We start from the raw sequence: 24092 nt of genomic DNA, 5'->3' as shown, positions 1-24092 counted from the left end.
TCCCGAACAAGGCAGCTTGACTTTTCAACATTTTATTCTTATATTTGTACAGCTATATTTTACAATGCGGTAATGCAGTTTAGACACAGCCAAACCCTGTCTCCGGAGTAGTTATAACACAAGCATGACGCAGAATGGGATGAGACAAACGTTCCCAAAGAGAGTTTAGTTAGTGACAACTTCAAGTCCCTGTGTCTGCCTACACTTCAAAAAGGGATGGCGCACACTTGTCCATCATTGAAAACTTCCGTGAAAAAAGGCACCGTGAGGACACGTTGTACAGGTATATACAAACTGAAAACTAGAACAAAATTACACGTTTTTCCTTCTGCAGCTTTTTTTTGTTCTTTTTGTTTTTTTAATACACACTTTGTAAATTGTAAACCTTCACTTGCAAAAAAATACAAATACACTGAGGCATTTTAGACAAAATATTTTCTTACTTATACAGATGCAATACTTAAAATATTCTCTTAAGTGCTCTTTCTCAATAAAGATTCTCAGATCCGTGTCTGCCTGCAGATACAAAATCGAGCCTTTAACGCAGTTTTATATTCTTAATATATCTTTTTTAGGTTTATATATATTTATTTTATATATATATATATATTTATATATTTACAACTCTGCCATATATTCCTTCACCTTTGGTTAAAAAAATTAAAGCCCTCTCTTTGATAACACACCGAAGTCTTGTCTTTTAAAAGAATGCACATTTACATACAAAAGAAACGTCTGTTCCCACAAAACATATACATTCCTCATTTTGCAGACTAAGTCAAGTCAGAGCTTTTGCATACTCCCCCACTTGGATATATAAAATGATTTTGCTTTTTGCTGACATGGTTCGCCTTACACATAGGAGAAAAAGCATTATTATTTTCTTAATGTTTTATGGCAGTGGGGGAAGGGGAGCTGCCGCGGCTCCCAGTCCCCCGGGCCCCACCCCCCACCCCCTACCCTCAGCTATGATTTGCACTAGTGGATGAAAGAGGCACTACATCATGGGATGAACATTATAAAGTGTTACAGTATCCTTTGGGTAGATTCTGAGAAGGGGCTGGAGAGGAAAGCATCAACACTCCATGCTTCAGCAGGCTTTGGGGAGCTCCGGAGGCAGGTCAGTGGCCGACACGCGGTATTGCACCTTGGTGTTGGTGATGGCGCCATGCTTCTGGCGCAAGTGAAGTCGCAGCTGGCTTTTGTGACGGAAATGCAGGTTACACTTCTCGCACTGGAGGGAAATCAGAGGCAAACTGTTAGCTGTCATCAACCCAAGAAACTCATCATGGCTCAAAGACCCAGAGAAGGAGATTCTCCTTGCAAAGGGCTGGGGCAGTTCTTTCCTCTCAAAGTCCAGTTTAAGAACCCATATGAACCCTAGCTTCTGCCAGGAGGTAAGTAAGCATTGTGCAAATGTCCCTTCCCTGTTTTCCTAAGTGTTCTCATGCTTTTCCCTTGCTGGAGATGTCATTCCCTGCCTTAACTCCACAAGTTCAAGTCTTATCCAAAACCGCAGTTCAGATACAAACTCCCCTCATTATTAAAGCTTCCTGAATCTCTCAATCATAAAAATAATCCCTCTTTCCTTTGAACCTCTGTATGATTTCTAGTCTTGCTATACAACCATCCTTGTGCATTAAGATCCTTCTTAGACAGGTAACACTTTTGAGGACAATGACCCCTTTTCACTAAACTTTATAATCTTCCTAGTATCTAGCAGAATATACCTCTTAGGCAAATTATGAATAAATCTGAACACATTTGGACAAATGGACTAGACCAGTCTGAATTCATGGAAATTCTGGAGTCTAGGATATGCTTTTAAAAATGCAGTTATATTCCTTCTTAGGGTGTATATCTTAGCTAACCTAATAAAGCATTAGCATATAGAGCTATTTCTTGCTTGATTCAATGAATGTGTGATAACAGGTTTAGTTTAGACAAAAATTTCTTAAAAGTACAATGGATGACAAAATGTAATGGGATAACCTAGATGAGATCTTAGAAAAGACAAAGGATGTTTTTAGGGAAAAACTAAAAAAAAAATCCAGATAGAGTATGAACTTTAGTTTATAATTATGTATCAGTATTGGTTCATTAGTTACGACAAATGCATTAAACTAATGTAAGATGTTAATAGCAGGGGGAAATGGGTGCATAAGGAGCCCTCTGTACGATCTTGGCAACTTTTCTATACATCTACAACTATTCTAAAATACAAAGCATAATACAATATGTTCAGATAGAGAATATGTTTTAAAGTGAAAATGGTAATAGACTTAGAAAAAAAAAAAAATAAAACTGGTAGGGCAGTGTGTAAAAAGCCCTGGTCTCAGGAGACATAGCGTCCATTGTATCTATGCCACCCACTGCTGTGTGTTCCAGGCATGTCATTTCTCTCTCTGACCTTGGATCTTCCTTCTGATCTGGGTCAGTACATGCTGAAGGTCATTCTCAACTGTGATATCCTATGTATCTAAAATTCTAGCAAATCATAACAGCATATATTTACTGTACTCTTACTATATTCATGTGCTATCCTGAACACTTTAGTGAATTAGTTAGCTAATACTGCAACTACATGAGGTAGGTACTGTCATCAGGCTCATTTTATAGATGAAGAAATTAAGGTACTAAGAGGATAATTAATTTGCCCAAGAACAAACAGCAAGGAAGAAGATATTCATCGAAAGCTTGATAAACAAGTGAACAAAAAGAACCACGTTTTGCAGGTTAACATCTGGAATGAGGATTAACCATTCACTGATTGGTTCTTGTGCCCGTCACCACCTAGAGTGATGCCATAAATTCTTCAAAGCAGCCACAGACAATACGTAAACAAATGAGCGTGGCTGTGTTCCAATAACACTTCACTTATGGACCCTGAAATTTAAATCTCATATAATTTTCGTATGCCACAAAATATTCTTTTCTTTTTAATGAAAAAACCATTCTTAGCTCATGAAATGTCTGAACATCGGTGTGTAGGCCATACGTGCCAAGACCCTGCTCTGGAACAGCCCAGTCCCAGTGGCCTGTCCACAGCATCGTGCTGAGTACCTGGACACTCCTCTTTCTTAAAATGGACTTCTCTCTGTTTTTTTCTCAGTGTAACATCATTAATTCTTATACTATTCTTCTGGTTCTCCTCCCACTCCTAAGACTGCTCCTTCTCAAACACTTTAGCTCCTTTTAATGTACATATAGCCCAGTATGGGGTGTGCTGTAGACAGTAAGTATTTGTGGAACAACTGAATGACCCCAAATCTATGTATTCACAGTCGGGGCTCCTTTCCTAAGGCTGGGATCACCTAGCCCAGGACCCCCATTTTCGCACTGAGACTCGGGCCAAGGTCAAGCAGGGTGTCTGACAATCAGGTCCAGGTCCACATCTTCCGACCATGACCTCCCTGGTCATTCCACTGTGTGCTCGAGACTGGAGCAAACAGTTGCGCCGCCCCACCCCTCCGCTCCCTTCCTTCCCAGGCCAGCCACTGGCGCAGGAGGCTCACGTACATGGTAAGGTTTCTCTCCCGTGTGGATTCGCAGGTGACTCTTCAGAGTCTGAAGGTGTCGGAAGCGGGTGCCGCAGATTTCGCAGGGATAGGGCTTCTCGCCAGTGTGGATGAGCACGTGGGCACGGAGGTGGGCCACCTAGAAAGAGGGGCAAAGTGTGAAAGGTCTGCCGGGTGGGCAGCAGGGCTCCTCGAAGCCCTCAGCAGCACGTACTGGCCCGGGGGTCCTTCCTTCCCCCACCCGACCCTGCTCACCTGTACAAATCTGGCTCCGCAGGTTTCGCATTTGTAGGGCTTCTCTCCAGAGTGAATTCGAGTGTGAGTTTTCAGGTTGGCTGGCCGGTTGAACTGAGCCCCACAGATGTTGCAACGATAGGGTTTCTCACCTATTACAGAGAGAAAGAGAAAAAGGAAAGCCAAATTCAGTGGGGAAAGTCTCCACGGTCCTTGGCCCCTGGATTTCAAGGCAAACTGCCCCTCCCTGAGGTCACTCACACTTTCCTTCCCCAGCAGGATGTCAGAGAGAGAATCCAGGGCCTGCCCCCTAGCCTGTCAGCCCTCTCTCACGCAGACCAGCACACCTTGCAGGGGACCAGGGCCAAGAGACAAGCGGTGGCATGGTGGAGCGGAAACAACGCCAGGTGTGGACAGGACAGGTGAAGGTTCCAGGAAGCCTGAACTATAGAACCAGCTTTGTCATTAGGATTATCTGCCTGTGGGACCTGGAAAAGTCACTCTCCTCTGGGCCTCAGTTTCCTTCTCCGGAACTTGAGGGGCTACTTTAGATGACCTAAGAAAGCTCTTCTGGCTCTTGTCTTGGATAAGACTGATTAAATCATCAATTCCCTCACCAGGGAGATACAGTCAGGCTGCTCCAGTTTCTCTTTTAGAACAAACATACTTTTCTGCTTGTGGCAACGACAGCTGGATTCCCTTTGCAAGGAGGTGGGGCTTGTGTCTGAGCAGACGCTCAGGCAGAGGAAACCAACAGAACGGCTGAGCCTTCCTTCATGGGAAGGTTTTGGGATAATGGAACAATTTAAAGTACTAAGAGAGTAGATGTTGGACAACAGTCAGGTTGTGAGAAGCTACCTGGTAAAGGAAAGTAAAAGGAATAAATCTTTGGAAGAAATCAACAGGCCGTTAATTTTTCTCAGGCTTTACAAAAACCTAACCCACCTCGCCTCTAGCAGGCTTAGTTCCTTCACCGATACAGTGGGAGTAACACTTCTGACCCCAGCAAAGGCAGAGAAGCAGGACAGAGAATCTCAGAGGAAAGTCAAAGAATGCAGGGAGTGGATGAGCCACTAAGCAAAGACACAAGGCCAAGCCCCTCGTTCGACCCGGACGGGCCTGCTCCCTGCCTCACCCTGCCAGGTCCCAGGGCCCCACACCGCTTTCTCTCAGATGCTCTCCCTGTCCTGCCTCCGGGTCGTGTGGGGCAGGGCCATACCGGTATGGACGGTCTTGTGGCTGGCGAGGTTGCCCTTGTAGCGGAAGGAGGCCTGGCAGCGGTCGCACTTGTAGGGTTTGTCGCTGTGGGTCTGCAGCGTGTGCCTCTTGAGTGAGGCCTCCTCAGAGAAGCGGCAGTCACACTCATTGCAGAAGAAGGCCCCGTTCTCTGTTGGAGGGTGGCAGGGGGACACCAAAGTCAGCTCGAGGAGGGGAGGTGGGGCTCTAAGGCCTCTCTCCTCGGTAGCTATCCCCTGTGCCAAAGGGATCCCCCAGCCCCCACCCACCCCCACTCATGGGACCCCAGAGCAAAGGATCTGCGGGGATTTCTTTTTCCTAGCATTTAGAGTCTCAGCCACAGAGGAGAGAGAAAGGAGACAGATTGAATATTAAGGTACAGAAGGGAAGCCCAAACCCACCGGTACTCTATGACGTGCACCAGTTTGAGAAAGGCTCAGCAGAGCTTTTCCTTTCCCCAAGAGCTCTGAGAACTGACCTTTTTTAAAAACCACTTCAAAGTTTTATTTACATTTACACACAGAAGCCCTCGGGCCAAGAACCTGTACCTCTCTGAGCCTCTTTCTATGTCTCTATCTCCAAAGTCAAAATAATAAATCGCTGTCCTGCCTACCTCACAGGAGGATATGATATTACACAAATGAAAACACAAGGCATTATAGAATATAAGAGAGTTCAAATTCAATCATACTTTGAAGTCCCTGAAGGAGGAATTAGCGGGGAACACTCCATGGTCATTCTTGGACCTGTCTGGATTACATGTCTCGCAAATACTTCCATGAGACTGAGAGACCAAAGATGAGGGTGGATGTGGAAACAGAGACCCAGAGCAAAGGAACTGGAGCACACAGCAAAGGCAAATAGCCAGGGGACAAGGACAGTCCCTGCTCTCCCAACCATAGGTCCATGACCTTGTGACAAACCTTTGGGTGTAAGCAGCCAATTTTTTTCTTTTGTTGTAGCAATTGAAAATGACATGTCATGGTGATTTAACCCTGGTTAGGTATTACTGGGCTCTATTACTGTAGCCAGAGCTGGGTGAAGAGTTAGACTTTATCTGGTAAAAAGCAAGGATGCCGATCACCAACTATCCAGAAGCTTCAATTTCATAATTCAGTTCAACTGTTTTAATTCAGCTAACGTTTACTGAGTCCCATGCTAGGGACCTACTAGGACTTATGGAGGATGCAGGAATGAATAAGGTCAGATGGTTCTCCTCACAAAAGCTGCAGTCTAGCAGGGAGGACTCACATGCATACAGATCAGTACCCATAGTTTTGGTACAGCGGGATGGAGAAAGCCCCAGGAGTGACAGCCAGCCCCACAAGCTACCTTCACTGGAATGAGGATTACCCCATATTAACCCTAATACCCCATCCCTTGCTTTGCTCATCCCAGTTCCCTAAGAGTTTGTGAGGTATACGGTGATTGGCTGGTGATTTTAATTGCCAGCGGACTTCCAAGCGGGGACTTCTCCCAATTAGAGATGACAGTGTAAATAAAATGGAAACACAAAACCCACGGAGCAGAAGGGTGTTCCCTCTCCCTGGCAAGGCGGAGGGAAAGGGACTCACCACAGCTGGAATCCGAGTACTCAGACTGGGTCTCTCCCATCTCCTCAGGGAACGTGGGGCCAGCAGTGTGGAGGCACATCTCCGCGTGCTGCGGGGACTGAGAGCCGCAGGACACGCACTTGGGGGGGTGCATGTAGAGTGGCGAGTGGCTCTCGCTGCTGCTGCGGGGGGAGCCTGTCAGGGACCTGTGTGGGGGAGCAAAGAGAGCCTCAGCGCCTGGGACAGAGCCTCAGAGCCATCCTCTCCTCCCTGGGCTTGGGCTCTGGGTCTCAGAGTTATCTTCAAGCCTTCCTCCCAACAGCATCTGCAGAGAGCTCACTGACCAGGCACAAACCAAGCCCAAACCCCACTCCAGGGCCCAGTTTCTTCTCCTCAGTACTGCAGCCCACAGCCCCCCTCAGTCCAAGAGGAGCATGAGAGTCTCCTAACACATCAAGACCACAGAAAGTACCTGTGGGATTTGTGGAATGCTCATCTCCCATAGAAGAATATTATCTCTCTTGCTATGAAAAAATACACAAAGTCAGGTGTGGTGGCTCATGCCAGTAATCCTAGCACTTTGGGAGGCTGAGGTAGGAGGACTGCTTGAGGCCAGGAGTTTGAGACCAGCCTAAGCAAGAGCCAGACCTCATCGCTACAAAAAATAGAAAAATTAGCCAGGTGTGATGGCGTGGGCCTAGTCCCAGCTACCCGTGAAGCTGAGACTGGAGGATTGCTTGAGCCTAGGAGTTTGAGGCTGCAGTGAGCTATGATGGCACCACTGCATTGCAGCCCAGGAATAGAGCAATACTCTGTCTCCAAAAAGTAGAAAAGAAGAAAAAATATACAGTACTTAATATACTTCCTTACTTAGGCTAATTCAGTCAATAGGCACTCATTCCACACCTTTAATAGGCTCAGCAATTTGGGCAAGAAAAGAATACAGCCTCTGCATCCATCAGAAGCAATAACCCTGGAAGCCTACCCAGGTACCCCTGACCTCAAACCCAGACTGTCTCTGAAATCACCTGTTAACAATGTTATTGAGCCGGCTGGCTTGTGGGATGGTGGAATCCTCCCCGCCAGCACTGAGCTTGGTTGGGGATTGGAGGTCAAGGTTCTCAGGCTCCAGGGGTGGCTGGCAGGCAGGTGGGGCAGTGTAAGCTCTCGGGGAAAGGCGGCCCAGCTCAGCCTGCTCCGGCCCCTCTGGTTTGGCATTCTGGTTGAGGCTGTTGAGCACGATGAACTTGTATTTCTTCCAGTTGCAGGCTTTGGGGTCAGTGGGGCTCTTGGCTGGCGGGGAGCCAGAGGTCTGGAGGATGCAGGCATTCTTGCTGCTGCAGGACTCTGTGGGCGAGTTGGGCTGGCAGTCGGATTTCTGGGGGCTCTGTGGACTAACCAGACCCTTCCGGTTCAGGGGTGCATTGGGGGGCTCGAAATGCAGGGCGATCTCATCCTCTGAGGAGGGTCTCTCTTCTTCTTTGCTGGCCTTGTCACAGGGGAAGTACGGGGCATTTCGGACTGAGGGGGCAGCAGGCTTGGGGCCCTCAGCCACACTGTAGTGCATGTCATTTCGTGCTTCCTCTGGGACTGTCTCCTTAGGTGAATAGATGTTACTGTGGCACACGCCGGGGGACACCTCCATGGCCGGCCGGCTGTACTCCCCAGGGACTGGCCTGGCATTGTCGCAGGGGAGGGCCCGCTCCTTGGGGAAGGGGTTGGCCACAGGCATCCGGACATCCCGCAGCTCCTCGTCAGAGAAGAGGAAGCTGCTGACTGGAAGGTGGCTGTACATGGGGTAAGAGGCTGGCGGTGTGGACAGACCACTGTACAGGCTGGGGGCAAAGGCTCTGCTCTCACACCCGGGGGTGTTCCTCAGTGGCAGGTTGTTCTCCACCACCTCGCGACCCCGATAGGCCATAATGTCTTGGGGCATCAGCATCCGGCTGTTCAAGAACTCTTCACGAGGAGGCTTGATGGCAGGAACCATCTCTGCTTCACTATGGGAGAAAAAAGAGAAAAGACACCGGACCCCAAATCAGAACTGTTAGACAGATGACCTTCCAGTGACACTCTTACATAACCACATCTGTGCTTGAGTTAGCTAGACATAGGGGATGTGGCTCTGGAGTAGAGAAATACAATTACAAGGCATTTATGCTAGAAGTCTAGCAGTGTAGCTTACAGTTGGGGAAACTGAGGCTCAGAGAAGGGAAGTGAGTCACCTGCACAATGTGTACCTCCTTAGACATGATCTTGTATGTTTAAGACACATATCTACGCACGTGTGTGAACCTATAACTCTTCTGATGTTATAGAATTTTATAGCTTACATAAAGCTTTCAAGGCCCTATCTCATTTCACTCATGCAAAATCCTGTAAGGAAGGAAAGTCAGGTGTTACTGACTCCCTTTTACACACACAGAAACAGAGAGGGAAGAATTCACACAATGCTGGCACCACACTTTTGGAAGGTCACAGACAAACTAGTGCCCTATCAAAGAAAGGACTTGCCCCATACCCTGACTGGAAATTTCTCATAGAGGACAGGCAGAAATGCCAATGCAAGAATCCCTGGCTCTAGAGCAGCCAGACCTCAGCTGTGACAATTCACAATCTCAGCTGTGACACTTAGCAGCTGTGTGACCTGGATCAAGTTAATTAATCACTCTGAGCACAAAGCCTAACCTGTTGAAAGTACTTGTAAATAACAGCAATGATGATCTTGCCACCATTATCACACATAGGAGATAAAGAGCAATAGCTGCATATACCTGGAGGGACATAATGTGGGGAAAATGAATAAGCCAGTTCAATATGATCACAGGTAACAGAGCTAGAATCAATGAGTGAAGGTCAAAGAAGCCAAATTTCAACTCGCCATAATGAGGAGCTTTCTAACCAAGGTAGACTGTGTGGTTCTGGGAAGACTGAGTTCCTAGCTCCTGGATGTGTCCAAACACAGGCTAGAAAACCCTTCTTTTTAAGTGAAGATGCAATCACCCTACCATGGCTAGATCAAATGGTTCTGAAGAAGTTAAGACCTGAGTCTCTGTTCCACTTAGCAAAGCTCTTCACTTCTTTAGATCTCAGGTTCTTCCCCTTTAAATGACTGTCATGTTTTACCAGCCCTCAGGTAGAGGGTTGGACCCAGTGAACTAAATTCAACAAATGTCCTCCCTAGCAGGAGCAGGGTGACATAAAAGATGAGTAAGGCAGCCCTACAACCTTTGCAGCCCACAGTCTGGTAGGCAACTAAGGCACGTATGTAAATAGTCACAACAGACGTCTAAAGGAGAACTAAAATATATGCAAATATTAAAATAGAAGGAAGGTCTAAAGCACAGGCAAAATGCTTCAGAACACAAAAGAAGAGCTAAAGGAGGAAGAGTGGTAATCCAAACAACTTCCATGGAACAGCTGCCATCCAAGCTTGGCCTTGTAGGATGGGTGGAAGGAAAGGACACATTAAGTGAATCGAAAAAAGCAAGAGGTGATAATGCACAGGACATATCTGTATAGCTGCAAGGAGTTAAGTCTTCCTGGAGTGCAAGAATTAAGAAGTGCAAAAGTGTACAACAATAGCAGCATATCACAGAATACTATTTTTTCTGCATGCATGTATTATTAAGGGTTTCTGATTGGGGACTACCCCTTATATCTCCAAGGCTTCCACCTAGGTGGCATAGCAGCTCACCTGGCTTTGATAAACTTCCTGCAAGTGTCCACAACATGCTCCATTTGCAGGTACATAGCTGTGGCCATCACAGCCATGATGTTCCCTTCCCGCAGATTGAGCCGAGATGTGTACATAAAGTCCAGGAGGATGCAGAACCCCTCAGGGTTGATCTCAGGATCCAGATTGATCACATTAAGGTTGCATTTCAGCTGATCTGTAAAGATGCTGTAGAACAGGCCACTGTAAAACAAACAAATGCCCTATCATAGTAGGACATACAGAATCTGCGATCGATTACAGTCAGCACTGATGCTCTGCCCCTCTCCCCTGGGCCTAGCTCCAGAACTTCCAAGGCAATTAATAATAACTGCCATTTATGGAGAGCTTACTAAATGCCCGAGAGTGATTAAGCATTTTATATACATTATCCTGTGTTCCTCACAACCTTGCAGGGTAGGTACTATTATTCTCCACCTTTACAAATGTGGAACTAAGATCAGAGAGGTTAGGTGATATTCTTAAAGCTGCAGAGCCTGTTTTCCTTTTACTCTTAACTGCATGGATTACCAGAGTTAAATTTAGCACTCATTTGCAGTAACTATTCTTAGCCTGTATCTTTGGGATAAGCATTTCCCTTCTTGTTCTATTTTGTTATCCTTATTTTAAAAATTCTCTTGTACTTTTTAGAAGTAAGTTTGGTATGAATGACAAATAAATAAAAATGTGCCTACATCTATACTCTACTTTTCTCACAGTCCACAGATTTTTAGAAGGTCAATTATTCTTAGAAGATCCAAGTCAAACCTCAAGCCATGCCACCAAATACCAGACTGGTAGAGGAAACAGTATTCAATTAGAAACCAGAATTCTGGGCTACCATCTTAATTCTTGATTTTACTCTTTCTGAGTGGATTGCCAGAAGTGAAGCCAGACTTCCACCAGTAAGTAGCTATGCAACCTTGGGTGAGATACTTAGCTTCTCTGCACTTTGGTTTACTTATCTTCAAAGGAGGGGGAACAATAGTGTCTACCTTGTAGGGTTGTGGCAAGAATGGAAATGTAAAGGGTATAGAATGATGCCTGGCACACAGTAAGCACTCACTAAACATTATCTATTATTTTTATGTTTCTATAAACCTCCATTCTCACCATTATTAAAAAACTGGTGCTTACAATAGATGTTGGATAAGTTCTCCAATAGGAATAGAGATCCCTGATTCTATGTCATTTCACCTTCCTGTGCCTTCCTTTTATCATCTACAAAATGGAGGTAAAGATGCCGTCCATAATACAAAAGATCCAAGGAGATGATGTAATATAAAATTGCTTTGAAAACTTGAAATATTTGACAAACATGAAGAATTAGATGGCTCATTCTCATTAACTCTTACATATACTCTGAACACCCATGGAAATACAGTTGCAATATAAAACAAATACAGCATAAAAGAGCAAAATGTTTCAGATTAACTTGCTGAAACTAATTAAAGACAATGCAAGTTAATTTACTCTTTTGTCATTTTTTCACTGGTTAACTGAAGCTATTCTCTATGTTTGTTCCAAACACATCCTTTCTTGCGGCAGTATGCGATTTCTTCCCCCACTATGCCCACAGAACAGAAACTCTTTCTTTTCTAAAAGTACACTCATTCATTTGCTTCCTGGGAGTCTACTCTTCCAGGCCATGTGCTAAGATCTGGAGACAAAGTGAGGCATCGCCCTAGACACAGCAAAAGGCCTAGCTGTTCTATCCCGCTGGCTGCCAGCACCATCACCACTCTTTTATTCATCCAACTTCCCCTTCCAGCCGCCTCACCTGCAGGCCATGAGGACTGTCTTATGGGCTCTGAACTGCTCACGGCTCACCACAATGACAACATCAGTCAAGATGTCTCGACTCCGGAGGCGATTAAGGTTGAGAAGAACGTCACTGGCATGGCGGGTGAACTGGATACAGCTGTCAGCCGGAGAGGCCATTTTGTCTTCACCTGAAGAAAGAAGCCAAAATTCTGTTTGTTTTCCAGAACCTGTTTCCTGCTTATCAGGGGTACCAGAGCACATGGCTCAGCCTGCTAAGGTACAGAATGCAACTCAGGTCCCTCGTGTTTGATCTTGAAACAATTCATAACCCAACTCTGAGTATTACTCTTCATAGCTATAAAATGGGGAGAATTCTCTTTATCCAACAAGTTGGGGTAGAAAGCCTTTTAGGGGAAAAGGGAAGGGAATGAATATTTGCTGAGTGTTTTTCTCACATACCAAATACTCTGCCAAGCATTGAGAGGCAGTCAGTATGTTGCAATGGAGAAAAACCATGCTTTGAAGGTTATCTGGCTAGCCTTGCCTTTTGCCAGCTATGGGACTTGGAGCAGGTTCATTACTGTTTCTGGGCTTTGGTTTCCCAAAAAGGGAGTAGCAATACCCACGTAGTTATGAAAATTAGAGATATGTGCCTCATCTGTAGTAGGTTCTCAAAACTCACAGCTATTATCATAAGCATTTCATTTCATTATCCCAGCCACCACCCATCTCTCTCCATTATTGGGTTTTAGAGTTGTTTGACTTTGTACATTGAGTCACATTGTTGGTGCACAGTAAGTGGTTAAGTTAGTATGAACTAAGAAATAAGCAAGAGAATAACTGACTATACAACAGTGTTAAGACAGTCTAATGCAGAAGTGAAGAGGTGAGGGCTGGGAGTGACACAGAGGAAATGTGCTGTCCTCGTCTCATCTAATAAAGAGTGGCAAGGATCACAGAAACACATGCATTGGCAAATTCAAAACAAATAGTTTGCCTCCAATATTTTAAAGTATATAATTTGATTTACTTACCCAATGCGTTGCTTCACAGTCCAAAATTTTGCTTAAAACCTGCAGAGAAGAAAGCAAACATAAATTGATTTAATGAGTATAAGATTGTCCACTATAGTCTTATTTTAGGACACACACATTTAGTTTTGCTTTGATAGTTGCAGCCTGCCAGTTGGTACAGTTTTACCACAAGCTAGCAAACATTTTCCAGCTCTGCTTTTATGGAAACAACAGGCACCCAAAGCTATGCAATAATGTTTTTACCCTGAGCACGGGAATATAACTGCATACATTAATTCCATATACATATACATATATATTTCCTTTCTCAAAGAAAAAAATGTATACCATCCGAAGGCCATTTGAGTTTATGGGAAAGAAAAAATAAGAAAAGTGGTTCTTTCAATATTAATGATAACGATTCTTCAAGGGGCCTAAAAACACTGGACGCTATTCAAAACCTGCTAAGATATTATCTTTCAAGTCGTAGAATGATTCCCCAAGGCTGATAAGGTCAATATCTTTATCCCTGTTTCACTGGTGATGAAACTGAGACGCAGGGAGGGCTTCGAGGGGCTTGCTCAGGACAAACAGCTAGGCAGTATTTCCTGTCTGAAACACTTCAGACTGAATACGGAATCTGCAGCATACAACCTGAGATGGCATGTCTACACGCTCCTTGAGAAACTTTGCCCTCTTTTTCAAAGTTTCCTCTCCCTTCCCTACTGGGTCGAAGACCAGACAGAGTGCTACAGCTTCCAAGTTTGTGCTTCTCTCTGCTGGTGAAAGACTTCACCATGTGGCTTAGCTGAGAACTAGCCAGGGAGCACTAAACCTTAAAGAAATTTAGTAAAACATGTAGCCCTTCCAAATTGGTTTCTCTAAAGAAAAAAAATCATCAAAAGCACAGGTATAAGACTCTCCCTTATGACAAAAGTGGACTGCAAAACAAAACAATATTTGAACTGTCTTTCCCCCTTTTCTTAAAAGCAGAGCCTTTTAGAGCTATTTTCCGGGTAAAGGGGCTTGAGGTCAGTGGGGTCATGTTGGGCCACGTAGATGCTTGGTGACCCGGCCCTAGGTCTTCTGGCTCAAATTCCTGTCCCCTTTCCAAATCAGCCTACGTGCTGTAGAACATGCAAGGCAGCACCCTGATGTGGGTGAATCTCATTTTTAAGTTCCTACCCCACACAAACACTTTGCCCCATTCCAGGCTGCTGAGTCTTACCAAATGAGCACTCTAAAATGAGAGGTTTCCTTGAGTCTGTAACCAAACACTCTGACATTTCTCTGTGGTCCCAAGTGCCAGTCATACACTCTCATCAGCTTCAAGGTTAGTGTGTGCATGTGAGTGAGTGGAAACTGGGGGAAGGAAATGGGGAAAGGGAGAGGACAGAAAAACACAAAAAAACCTATCTCCTCCTCTCCCCATCCCAACTCAAGATAGGGAAAGAGAGATTTACTAACTTAGTCCTAACCACAGTTCAATGACTGTCTCCTTTGAAAAAGAATGCAGAAGACATGTGAGGTTTATTTAAAAACTTTCTCTTCTTCCCTCATGGAAGAGATTCTCAAACACTTCTGGCATACCTAGGCTGTCCTCTAACCAGCTTCAGTGACCAGTTCACTTGAGGATTTCCAGTCACAGACTTTTGGAACCACAGGAAGCCCAGATTTGCCATTTCACCATGACAAGTGGCAATGACTCACTCCAGATGGGGGTTGAAACAAATAAACAATTCCCCTATGTCCACTGTCAGCCAGTCCTTGAGCTTTTCACCTTAAGCCTCCGCCTGGCCAAAAACAAATGCACATACACTGAAGCCCACGTCCTTACTAAGTTCACTCCTCTGTAAGCTAACTCTGTCTTAGCAGGTCCCACAACTACTGAGTGTGTGGGTTCACCCCCCACCCCCCATGCTGCAGGTGTGAAAGCACTACCAATGTTTGTTTTGTTTTGTTTTCACAGACCACTTCGTCCTTTCCCACTCATTATTGCATCTTATCCTTTTAACAGCCCTGATTTACTAGGTAGGAAACTGAGGCTGCAGGGGATAAGCCTTGTCCAAGATCTCAAAGCCAATTTCTAACAAAATTCTGGACAAACTCTATCTACTAGATCCAGCCATGCCACCAATGCCACACACAACATTATCCCACAAAAACAATCACCAAGAGAGCAGGGCTGTCACTGAGAAACTGACAACTGCATGGCTCCAGATCTGGACCCCTTGGACCCCAACGCCCACCCCACCATCCCTGCTGGCTCAGTAACCACCAAGGGAGAGTTTAACCTGTCTTCTCCACCCGCCACACCTTTTCTCTCCTTTCGAGCTTTCCTTGTGTATATCCAATTACACAGATTCTCTACGGGAGATTACCATTGAAGAAGAAAACAGAGGAACCAGAAAATGAAAAACAAAGAGCAGAGAAAGAGGAAAGCAGGGGGAGAGGGGGAGGGAGGGAGAGACGGGGGGAGAGAGAGAGAGAGAGAGAGGAGGTTAAGAGCGAGAGAGCGAGCCAATGCGAAAGACCCCATCTTTTTCCTCCCTCCTCCAGTGGGCAGGCACCAGGCAGCCCCATTCTCTCGCTCACACACGAGCACAAACACAAGCCCTGCGCTCCAGGGCAAACCTGCGCAGACTCGCCTACCCCTATGACACCGTACCTGTCTTCCAGAGACTGCCCACTTCGGGACGACCGGCGGGCACCACTTCCCATCCACCTCGAAGCCCCCTGCAAGGCGCGGTGGAGGCTCCCTGGTGTGACCGTGGTGGCCCTTAATTTAGTTACATTCAAATAAAACTTTTCGGGCACCTCGATAGCTAACATTGTGTGTATGCCTTTTTTTTTTTTTTCCTGTTATGCCGTCAAGGCAGGGGGCAGGGAGGGGAATGGCACAGCCCTCTCATTCCCGGAACGTAGTCGATCTCGGCTCTGCGGATTTCACAGAATACTCTCTGCCTGTCTAACTTTCCAGGAAGCTACCCGGGCCCCGACTGCAGCCAGGATCGCTGCCCGCGCCGTGCTGGCCGCCGGGGATTCACCGCGGGAGGGGGGGCTGGGGGGAAAAGCTCGCGGGGAATACGGCGCACTTTCCCCTAAATCCCTCGCCTGCGCCGAGTCCAGGACGCTCAGAGTTTATCTAATCCAACCCCTTCCCCACAAAAATTTATAAACGGGGAAATCAGACAAGTTAGTAGCAGAGCTGGTCTAGAAGTCAGGAGTTCGGATCCAATCTGAGACTCATTTCCTGACTCCAATTTGCCCAATTCCGGCGTTTGTTGGCCTAGTGTGTCGTCCCTTTTTTCTCTTTTTGCCTCTCCTCGCCCCGCCACTCCCCCCCCTTTGAGGGGATGGTTAGGCGAGGTGTCAAGGCGAAAGAGATGGAGTCCCTAGGGCTTAGGGTCTCCATCCTGCACGCCCCAGCCAAGTTGGAGGAAAACTAAACCGAAAGTCCCTTCCGCCTACGTTGGCAAGAACGGGAACCCAGCTCGACTTGGTTTCCGCCTAAAGTATTTAGAATAGGAGCTGCCAGGCCGAACCTGGCCAGGTTTAGGGATTTCCGAGTCCGATTTCCCCGAAATAGTAGAGACACGGTTTGGACTCGGTGGAGGCCGGGGCGCCCACCCGAGCGCGCGCACTGCCGTAATCCAAAATTGCCTCCCCTTCCCGCAGCCTCCCTGGGAGTTATAACCCCTGGGCGCCAACTCCAAATGGGTCTCGATAGCGGGCAGTGGAAGGCGCTTTCAGGGGACAGCGAAAGACTCAGCCTCACAGGCCGAAGCCCTGAAACTAGCGGGTGGCGCCACACTGCGCCGCGCATCCCGTCTGCGACCGAGGAAGGGTCAGAGTCTGTCCGTAAAGACTTGGCCTCTTCGGTCTCAAAATCCTACTTTGAGGCTCTCTCATTCCTCTGCCCAGTAGGATAATGGTGAAAGAGACGGCTGGAATTTAATTCTAGGGTGGGGGTGAGAATCTGGGAAATTAAAATTAAACAAATGGACTTATTGGGAACTAGGAGGCCCGGTGGTTCCGGGAGCTCAAACCTGAGCGTTTTTACCACTGCCTAACGCTAGAGAGAGCCCTCTGTTAAGGCTTGAAACCGACAACCCCCGTCTCGCCCCGCCCCTCCTTCCCATTGACCTAGTTTGGCCAGAGCTTCCCGATTTGGAGAATGCCCTCCGCCCTTCCCCCTCCCCTCTATCCAGGCCAGCCGTTGGATTATTGGTAATCTAATAACTCCAATAACTCGCTGAAAACTCAAATGGTGAATTTGAAAGTGCAAAGCACTGTTTAGGGACAGGAACAAGGAATTTTAATAAGGCTGGAGCTGCCGCAGTGAGACTCGCATCGGGGCTCCTGCTGGAGGGTTACCGGTCCCAGCAGCCGCTCAGCCAACAAACTGCACGGATCTAGTCACAGTGGTCCGACAGCAGGGGATGGGGTCAAACCGCGGAGTTGTTTTTGTTCTTAGGGGGAAACACTCTTTGCCTCTTGACTGGGGCGAGAGGACGGGAGGGTGAGGAAGGCGACAGTAGATAAAAGCGAATTTGATAACGCGATGGCCTCGGCAGCCGCTTTGGGTAACCGAGGTGTCCGGGGACATTATGTCCTGACTTTCATTTCTATCACGTTTCCTGCCAACAGCGCTCTTGCAAGCCTGCAAGCTTCTAGGAAATGCAATAAAATAGAGGGATGTGTTTTATCATCAAGATCTGAAGAGAAGCTGCAGAGGAACGCTCCCCATACGCCCGAGAGACAGCCTTCCAAAAGGGCCCGCAGACAACGCCAGCAAACCACATCCCCAGGCAGAGATCTCTCGGCCATCCTGGCTGGACTGGGCTCAACCTTTGCAAAAAGGACCGCGGGGGAGGGGAAAGGCATGATCTCCCCAAGCAAACAATGCCTTTAAAAATCCGATCTGGACAGAAGTCAGCCAAGGTCTTTATTCACGTTAATGAAGATGGAAGGCACTAACTGTCCTTGGAAAGCGATGAGTCAAACTTGACCGCGCTTCAAACACGTTCCCAGATTCGTTTCCAACCCGAACAGAGGCGCGTTTCTCCGACGCGGCCTCGGACGGTTCCTGCAGTGGGAGAGGCCGAACTCGATCCCAGCGGACCCGGGCGGGGGAGGCAGCGGCGTGTCCCGCGGGTGAGCGCGCCGGCCGCCGCTAGGGGCCGCCAGCATGCGGACGCGCGTTTGCCATCTTAAGTCACAAGCTCTGGGAAAGAAAACTTTACCGAGGAGCTGTGGCACAAATTCTGCGAGAATTACGCTCTGCCTGTCCACATGACCCTCTCCCCCACCACACACACACACCCAGTTTCTCGCCAGACCACTAGGCAAAGGATAGAAGAAAGGGGAAGGATCCAAAAGTGAGCCTCGGTCGCAGTGAGGTACACCTCTAAAAGTCTCCTGTCTAGGCCAGAACTACCCCGCTAGCACGTACATACTCCCCCCAGCCCCCCGAGCTTTGAGATCCACCCCTTTGAGACCCACCCACTCCTTAACCGAAAATCTTAAGCCATACTTTTTAAACAGATTCCTCCCAGACTGCTGAGGAACCATTTCCAACGTTTGCTAGCAACTCAGGTGACCCAGGAGGTTAAAATCATGGCTCTGGCTGCTGCCCCCTTCTCTTACAAACTTCAAAGTACAGATAACTTCGCCTTTGACTTTAAGCCACTGACCTGAAATTCAGAAACTTAAAATCTGGTCCTTGTTAGGTCCCCTAACTCGCCACGAACAGGCCCCCTCGCCAGGCTTGTTTCCTCAAGAGTTGTCAGTCCTAAAGCCCCTGGGCGCCTACATGGCATCCTTCCACTGCCGACTTCCCCTGGGAAAGGCCACAGGGACAGGGAGACAATGTGTTCAAAGCGGGGTATTTTATGGTTTCTCTTGGTGGAGACAGATGCCCGTCGCTGAGTGATGGTGGACGGAGCGAGCATCCGGGGCATTTGTAATTTTCATGTCTTGTCAAAACTTTGGAGGTCGTATGCCATCCCCGTTGAAGGATGCTCTTCCTCTGTCAGTCCTAGCACCTGGCCAGGACGCTGTGAGGCCCGAAAAGGAACCAGTCTCCCCACCACCCCAGGCGGAAAACTTGATCGAGACCCACCACTAGGTGGCGGGCTCAGTCCGTCCGAGAACCTCCACACGGCCGCAGCCTTCCACAACGGATCCCCCCAGCCCCCGCTTCTTTTTTCTGTCTGGTGGGGCTGGTGGTGTGGTTGCCTCCAAAACCAAAGCTGGAAAACATTTAATTTTGTGGATGTAATTCCATTATTTCCGACGCTCCCTCCTCTAGCAACCACAACGCAGTATCTGGAGCTGCGTTCATGTAATACAAGTTGATTCCCCCCCACCCCCCGAAAAGCTGAATGTACTGGGCAGGGCAATAAAGGGTGCATTTCTCTTTAAAAGGCAGAATGGCACTCGACGGTATTAACAGATTCTTGCCAAACACTGGCCGACCAGCAAAGAAAGTCGAAAATAAACTCCTGATCGTCACGGAGGAAGGAGGACCTGGAGGATTAAGGCTGGGTCCCACCCAGGCTTACTGAGCCTGGCAAAGCGGGGGCAGTGGGGGGCGGGGGGGTGCTGCTGGTCTCGGACTGGGAGACCGAGAGGGTTGGGAGGAGCCGTTCCTGGCTTCCACTGGGACGAAGAGAAACCGACCAGGCTCTGCCACTACACAGCACCCTCGCTCGGATCGCTGCGGCAGCGGTCCCACTTGTTGCGCAGTGCTGTAAACCAGCATGCACCATGCTCCTTTGACTCCCAGAGGGCTACAGACCAGTCTACCATTGCTCCACGCCATCCACAAACCTCTCCCCACCACCACCACCACCACACACCCGCACATATACCACCACCACCGCTGGCAAAACAGTACTTCCAGCCACTGTGGTTTTCACACCAAAACATTCCGCCTTTTCTCAGCGTCAGACAGGCGGCAGAATTCAGATTCCCTGAGAAGTCAAGTCCAAAGGGGAAAGGCAGGCTACCTCCACCTGGAGAACTCTTCTACTTAAAGCCAATCAGGCTCACTCCCCACCCCAAATTACTGGAACTACGTTGCCTATTATGACACCATCCTAGCTGGAAAGCAACTTTTTCTTCTCTATTTGAGAGGTCAATTACAAAGTCCTTTTTAAAAAAGTTAGTTTTATCACTCCTAATTTTTTTTTTTAATCTCTCAGGGGTGGAGGGAATGCCTCATAAGGCCATTTCACAGTATTTTTCAAATATTTGACTTTTGCCAATAATTTCACCCACCGGGGGGTGGCGCTGCCGTCCTACCTCCTCTGAATCTCTTAAGTTTTTCAAAACAAAGTGGGTTGTGAGTGTGGCTACCCGGTAGGGGAGAGAGGGAAGGAAGAAGGGTTTTGACATCTAGCCATGGCTACCATTTACTCAACCTATTAACTGGAACTCTTCAAGGGCTCAGCAAACGGCAGTTTAAGAATCTAGAGTCCCATCCTGTCCACCTAACCCAGGACAAATCAGACAGCCTTTTCAAGAAAGCATCAGGGTAAAGCTCTTCAAAACTGGACAGAGGTGGAAAAGAACAATTGGAAAATTCCCACTTTTCCTGGCTGTCTCCTCAAGTCACTTAGTTTTTATGACCAGCATGTAGCTTTATTGTCACTATCAGTAGACCCTTAAAATCAGCCAATACTTGAGTCTGCAGTATTGGAAAATCTTCCAAATAGGATACTGGAAACTTCTATTTATAAACTTGGGGTGGGGGGAGGATATTTCCCATCTACAGGTTTCTATTTTGGCCTGAAGACTCAACTGCAGTCATAGCAAGGGAATGCCCATCTCCTGGTACTTTCTCTCCGTTTCCTCCTCCCCCAGAGACAAATATCTTTTCTTCTTTAAAAAAAACAAAAGTATGTATTTTAAAGCAAGAATGTGATTTCACCTCGCTCCTTTGAGCTCATGTTTGCTACCTCCAGGAATAGCGTGTGGACTAGGGCCAGATGAACTTCAACTTGGGCTGTAGATTTACGAGGTTCTGTTCCAGTGCCAAGGGCTCTTGGTAGTAAATAGTGAGCAAAATAGATACCTGTCTCCTGATGGATCTTGCCGGGCCCCCTCTTATTTTTTTTAAGTTATTTATTAAAACCACACACACCTTGCAAAGAAAAAGGGAAACTGGCAGTCTCTGCAGAGGAAGCCAGTGGCATCGCTCAGAGCCACAAACTGTATTTCTAAACAGCCCTCTCCCTGGTTCCCTCTCTCCTGCCCCACTTTTTTTTTTCCGGATTGTAAAAACGCATCTACTGACACTTTACTTACAGAAGGAAAAAAAAAAAAAAAAAAAAAAAAAAAAAGTAAAGCGTTACAACAAGATATTTCTCCTGGAAACTATAAACTGATTTTTTTTAACTCCATAAAAGATTAAATCAGTTTCCTGGGGCGGGGGGAAGCGGTGAATGGCTCTCTGAGATGGTCATGGACCCTATAACAGCTTTCGACTTTCAGCACCTGGTTTGGGGTCGTTTCCCCTCAACTGTCAGGACATCCACCCCCCCCACCTCCAACTCTTAACCATTGCGTGAGGGGGCACACCACAGAAGGTCTTTTTTCATTTTTTTTTTTTAATCGGTAGGGTTGTGTTCTTGCTTTCCAGGGGGAGCTTTAAAACTCATAATTGAAACGCTAGTTCCATTTTTCATCAGGGTTCCTATAACATGGCATCATAAAGGCAACGCAACCCACAGTTCTCAAGACATTTACCACGGTTACTACATCCTGCAGGCGGGTGGCCCCTAGCTCCAGCTGCCCTCGAACGCAGCCGATTTCCAAGCCTCCAACTCCCTACCGGCTCCCGCCCTGGGCCGCCGCCGCCTTCCCCCATTCCTAGTCCCTCGAGGAGAGCCACAGGTTGCAAATCCAACCAACCTCGCAATCTATTTTTGCAAAATCACTCACAAAGATCTCCCTTTCGCGCCCGCACCCGCTCCTCCCGCGCGGGGCCCCCCAGCCAGAGCTACAAAGTGTCCTTCTCTGCTCCCCGGTCTTGCATGTGAGGGACGCGGGCTGGGGCTCTGTTGTCCTTCCCCTCGCCCAGCGTCCTCGGGAATCTCAAGCCCGGCGTCCACTATGCCCAAGTCCGCAGTTTCCTTTTTACAGAGCTTGCACCATGGGAAAAATAAAATAAAATTTAGGAAAGGGAGGGAACAGCCATTGGGAGCCAACACAGAGTCACGCAGCGCCCAAAATACAAACACCTCGGCCGCCAGAAATCCCGCCACCTTCTCGCTCTCCTAGGCTGTCCTGTCACGGCTTCACGCACGCCGAGAGGCACCGCAGGTGCAAATGCGCACCCCTTTCCCACCCACCCGCAAAATCCCTGTCCCGCCATCAGCCTCTCTCCTCGGAATGGGCAAAAAAGAGCGCGCCGGGGTTCCCGACTCCCTCGACTACAACCAAGAAAGAATAATTTTCAAAGTATTCAACATCCCCGCCCCCATGCAAGCTAAACCTTCCTAAATACAGGGGAAGAAGACACCAAAACACTCGTCTCTCATTAGGAAGATGACGGTTCTGAAAGGAAATAGTAGACACGATACTTCATCTCATCTGGTTTTATGACCAAAAAAAAAACAAAAAAAACAAAAAACGAGGAGTTCGCTTGCATTTTTCCTCCCAAATCTCGGCTCGCCTCGAAGGCAGGGAATCTTAAGGACCGAGGCCGGTGAAAGGGAGCCAGCGGGGCGAGCAGCGAGCGGGCAGCCTCTCTCCTCGCCTCCCGGAGTTACCCAGAAGGACAAGAGCAGGGAAGGAAGAGGCGAGGAAAAAGAGGAGGGAGGGCAGGGCAGGCAGGAGCAAGGGAGCAAGAAAGCAGTTTGCAAGCGAGAAAAGAGAGGAAAAACGCAGCCGCACGAATCCCGAGATCACAAGCCGTACGCAAGCAGCAGCAGAGAGGGCGAGAGCGCGAGCGCGCGTCCTCTTCGCCGTCTGGGGCCAGACAGCCCCCAGACTTGCCCGAATCACCCCCCAAACACTGTCTCGTCCTCTCTGCTCCGGCCGCCCCCTAACTCTCCTCCTTCCTCTCCTCCACCTCCTTTTCAAAAACCAAAACAACGTAAGGGAGGGTGGCAAAGCCTCCCCAAACCGGCCGATTCACTCAAAGACAACAAAAACAATAATAATAAATATATAAAAATCTATATCCTAGAGTGGGAGAGACATGGGACTAATCTTCGGCATTTATTTTAACACCTGACAGCTAGAATAAATAAATATATACATTTATATCAATAGATACACATAGAAAACTTGGAGCCAAAGCATTTGGCAAGAGCGGAAAAAAAAAGAATTAAAAGGTAAAATAATGATCATGAGCAGCGGCGGCGGCAGCGGCACCAGCGGTAACAGCGGCGGCGGCGGCGGCAGCAGCGGCAGCAGCAGCAGCAGCGGCGGCAGCAACAGCAATAATCACCTGGTGTCCGGCCTTTCCTAGAAACTTCTTGCATCACCACTTCTAAGAACCCCAGTTCTAAGAATCAACAGAGCTCAATTCTCGGAATTTGAGCTGCGGACTTTACCATTGCTACGTGGCAGGGGAGGACTCGGTGTCAGCTCTCCGAGATTTTTACCTCTCCTGTCCCATAAAAAGTCCTCAGAGCCACAATATTTTCCCACTGTCCAGCATATTTCGAGGTCTTCACGGGCTGGGCGTCTCGGATTTCGAGGTTCCGGTTCAGGGTTCGAGGGGCCAGAAAGCGGCCCTCCCTCCCCGGGCCCGAGACGATGGTACGGCCTGCTCCGCCACCATCACGTGGGCGCCTCCTCTGTGACGTCGGCGACTTTGCTGTAGCAAAGCTCGGCCTCTGGAATTCTGAGAACTAATTTGCTATTCGGTGACATAAGAGGGGGAGTGCGCTTTGCTTTCCCGGGGTCTGGGGCTAATTCCTCCTCTCTTACCCATAAACTGAGCTCCTCGAGCTACATACACAAAGGGGAGCGAGAGGTTCGAACCACTGGAAAAAGTACGTTATATATAGTAGGTTTAGAGAGGCGAGTAAGAGAAAAAAAA

At 47.8% G+C, this 24092-nt stretch overlaps 1 protein-coding gene across 4 annotated transcripts; it reads right to left on the bottom strand.

Annotated features, from left to right (window-relative positions):
* Nucleotides 1-642: 642 nt before the first annotated feature.
* BCL6 (BCL6 transcription repressor) lies at nt 643-23525 on the bottom strand. 4 transcript variants are annotated; one of them, XM_069475204.1, is made up of 11 exons: nt 15702-23430; nt 14262-14826; nt 13055-13093; nt 12037-12208; nt 10239-10460; nt 7570-8541; nt 6563-6747; nt 4972-5139; nt 3774-3904; nt 3520-3657; nt 643-1234 (listed from the first exon to the last, which is right to left on the bottom strand). In XM_069475204.1, exons 4-11 carry the CDS (start codon nt 12195-12197, stop codon nt 1091-1093), a joined length of 2121 nt encoding a protein of 706 aa, XP_069331305.1. In that variant the 5' UTR covers nt 12198-12208; nt 13055-13093; nt 14262-14826; nt 15702-23430; the 3' UTR covers nt 643-1090. The 4 variants fall into 4 exon arrangements, with proteins under 4 accessions (XP_069331305.1, XP_069331307.1, XP_069331304.1 ...); XM_069475206.1 differs by lacking the exons at nt 14262-14826; nt 15702-23430 and adding an exon at nt 23496-23525; XM_069475203.1 differs by having other exon boundaries at nt 14262-23430.
* Between the last annotated feature and the right edge of the window lie 567 nt (nt 23526-24092).

This window comes from Eulemur rufifrons, chromosome 7 (genome assembly GCF_041146395.1).
Source record: "Eulemur rufifrons isolate Redbay chromosome 7, OSU_ERuf_1, whole genome shotgun sequence".
NCBI classification, from domain to species: domain Eukaryota; kingdom Metazoa; phylum Chordata; class Mammalia; order Primates; family Lemuridae; genus Eulemur; species Eulemur rufifrons.
Note: the sequence above shows the minus strand (reverse complement) of the source record. Positions and strands in the feature narration are given on the sequence as shown.

Coding starts and splice junctions, on each gene's coding strand:
- BCL6 (XM_069475206.1), bottom strand. CDS start 12,197: ATGGCCTCTCCGGCTGACAGCTGTATCCAGTTCACCCGCCATGCCAGT. Junction 3,905..4,971: donor CCACAAGACCGTCCATACCG/GTATGGCCCTGC, acceptor TCTCTGTAATAG/GTGAGAAACCCTATCGTTGC. Junction 1,235..3,519: donor CGGGAGAGAAACCTTACCAT/GTACGTGAGCCT, acceptor ATTTCCCTCCAG/TGCGAGAAGTGTAACCTGCA.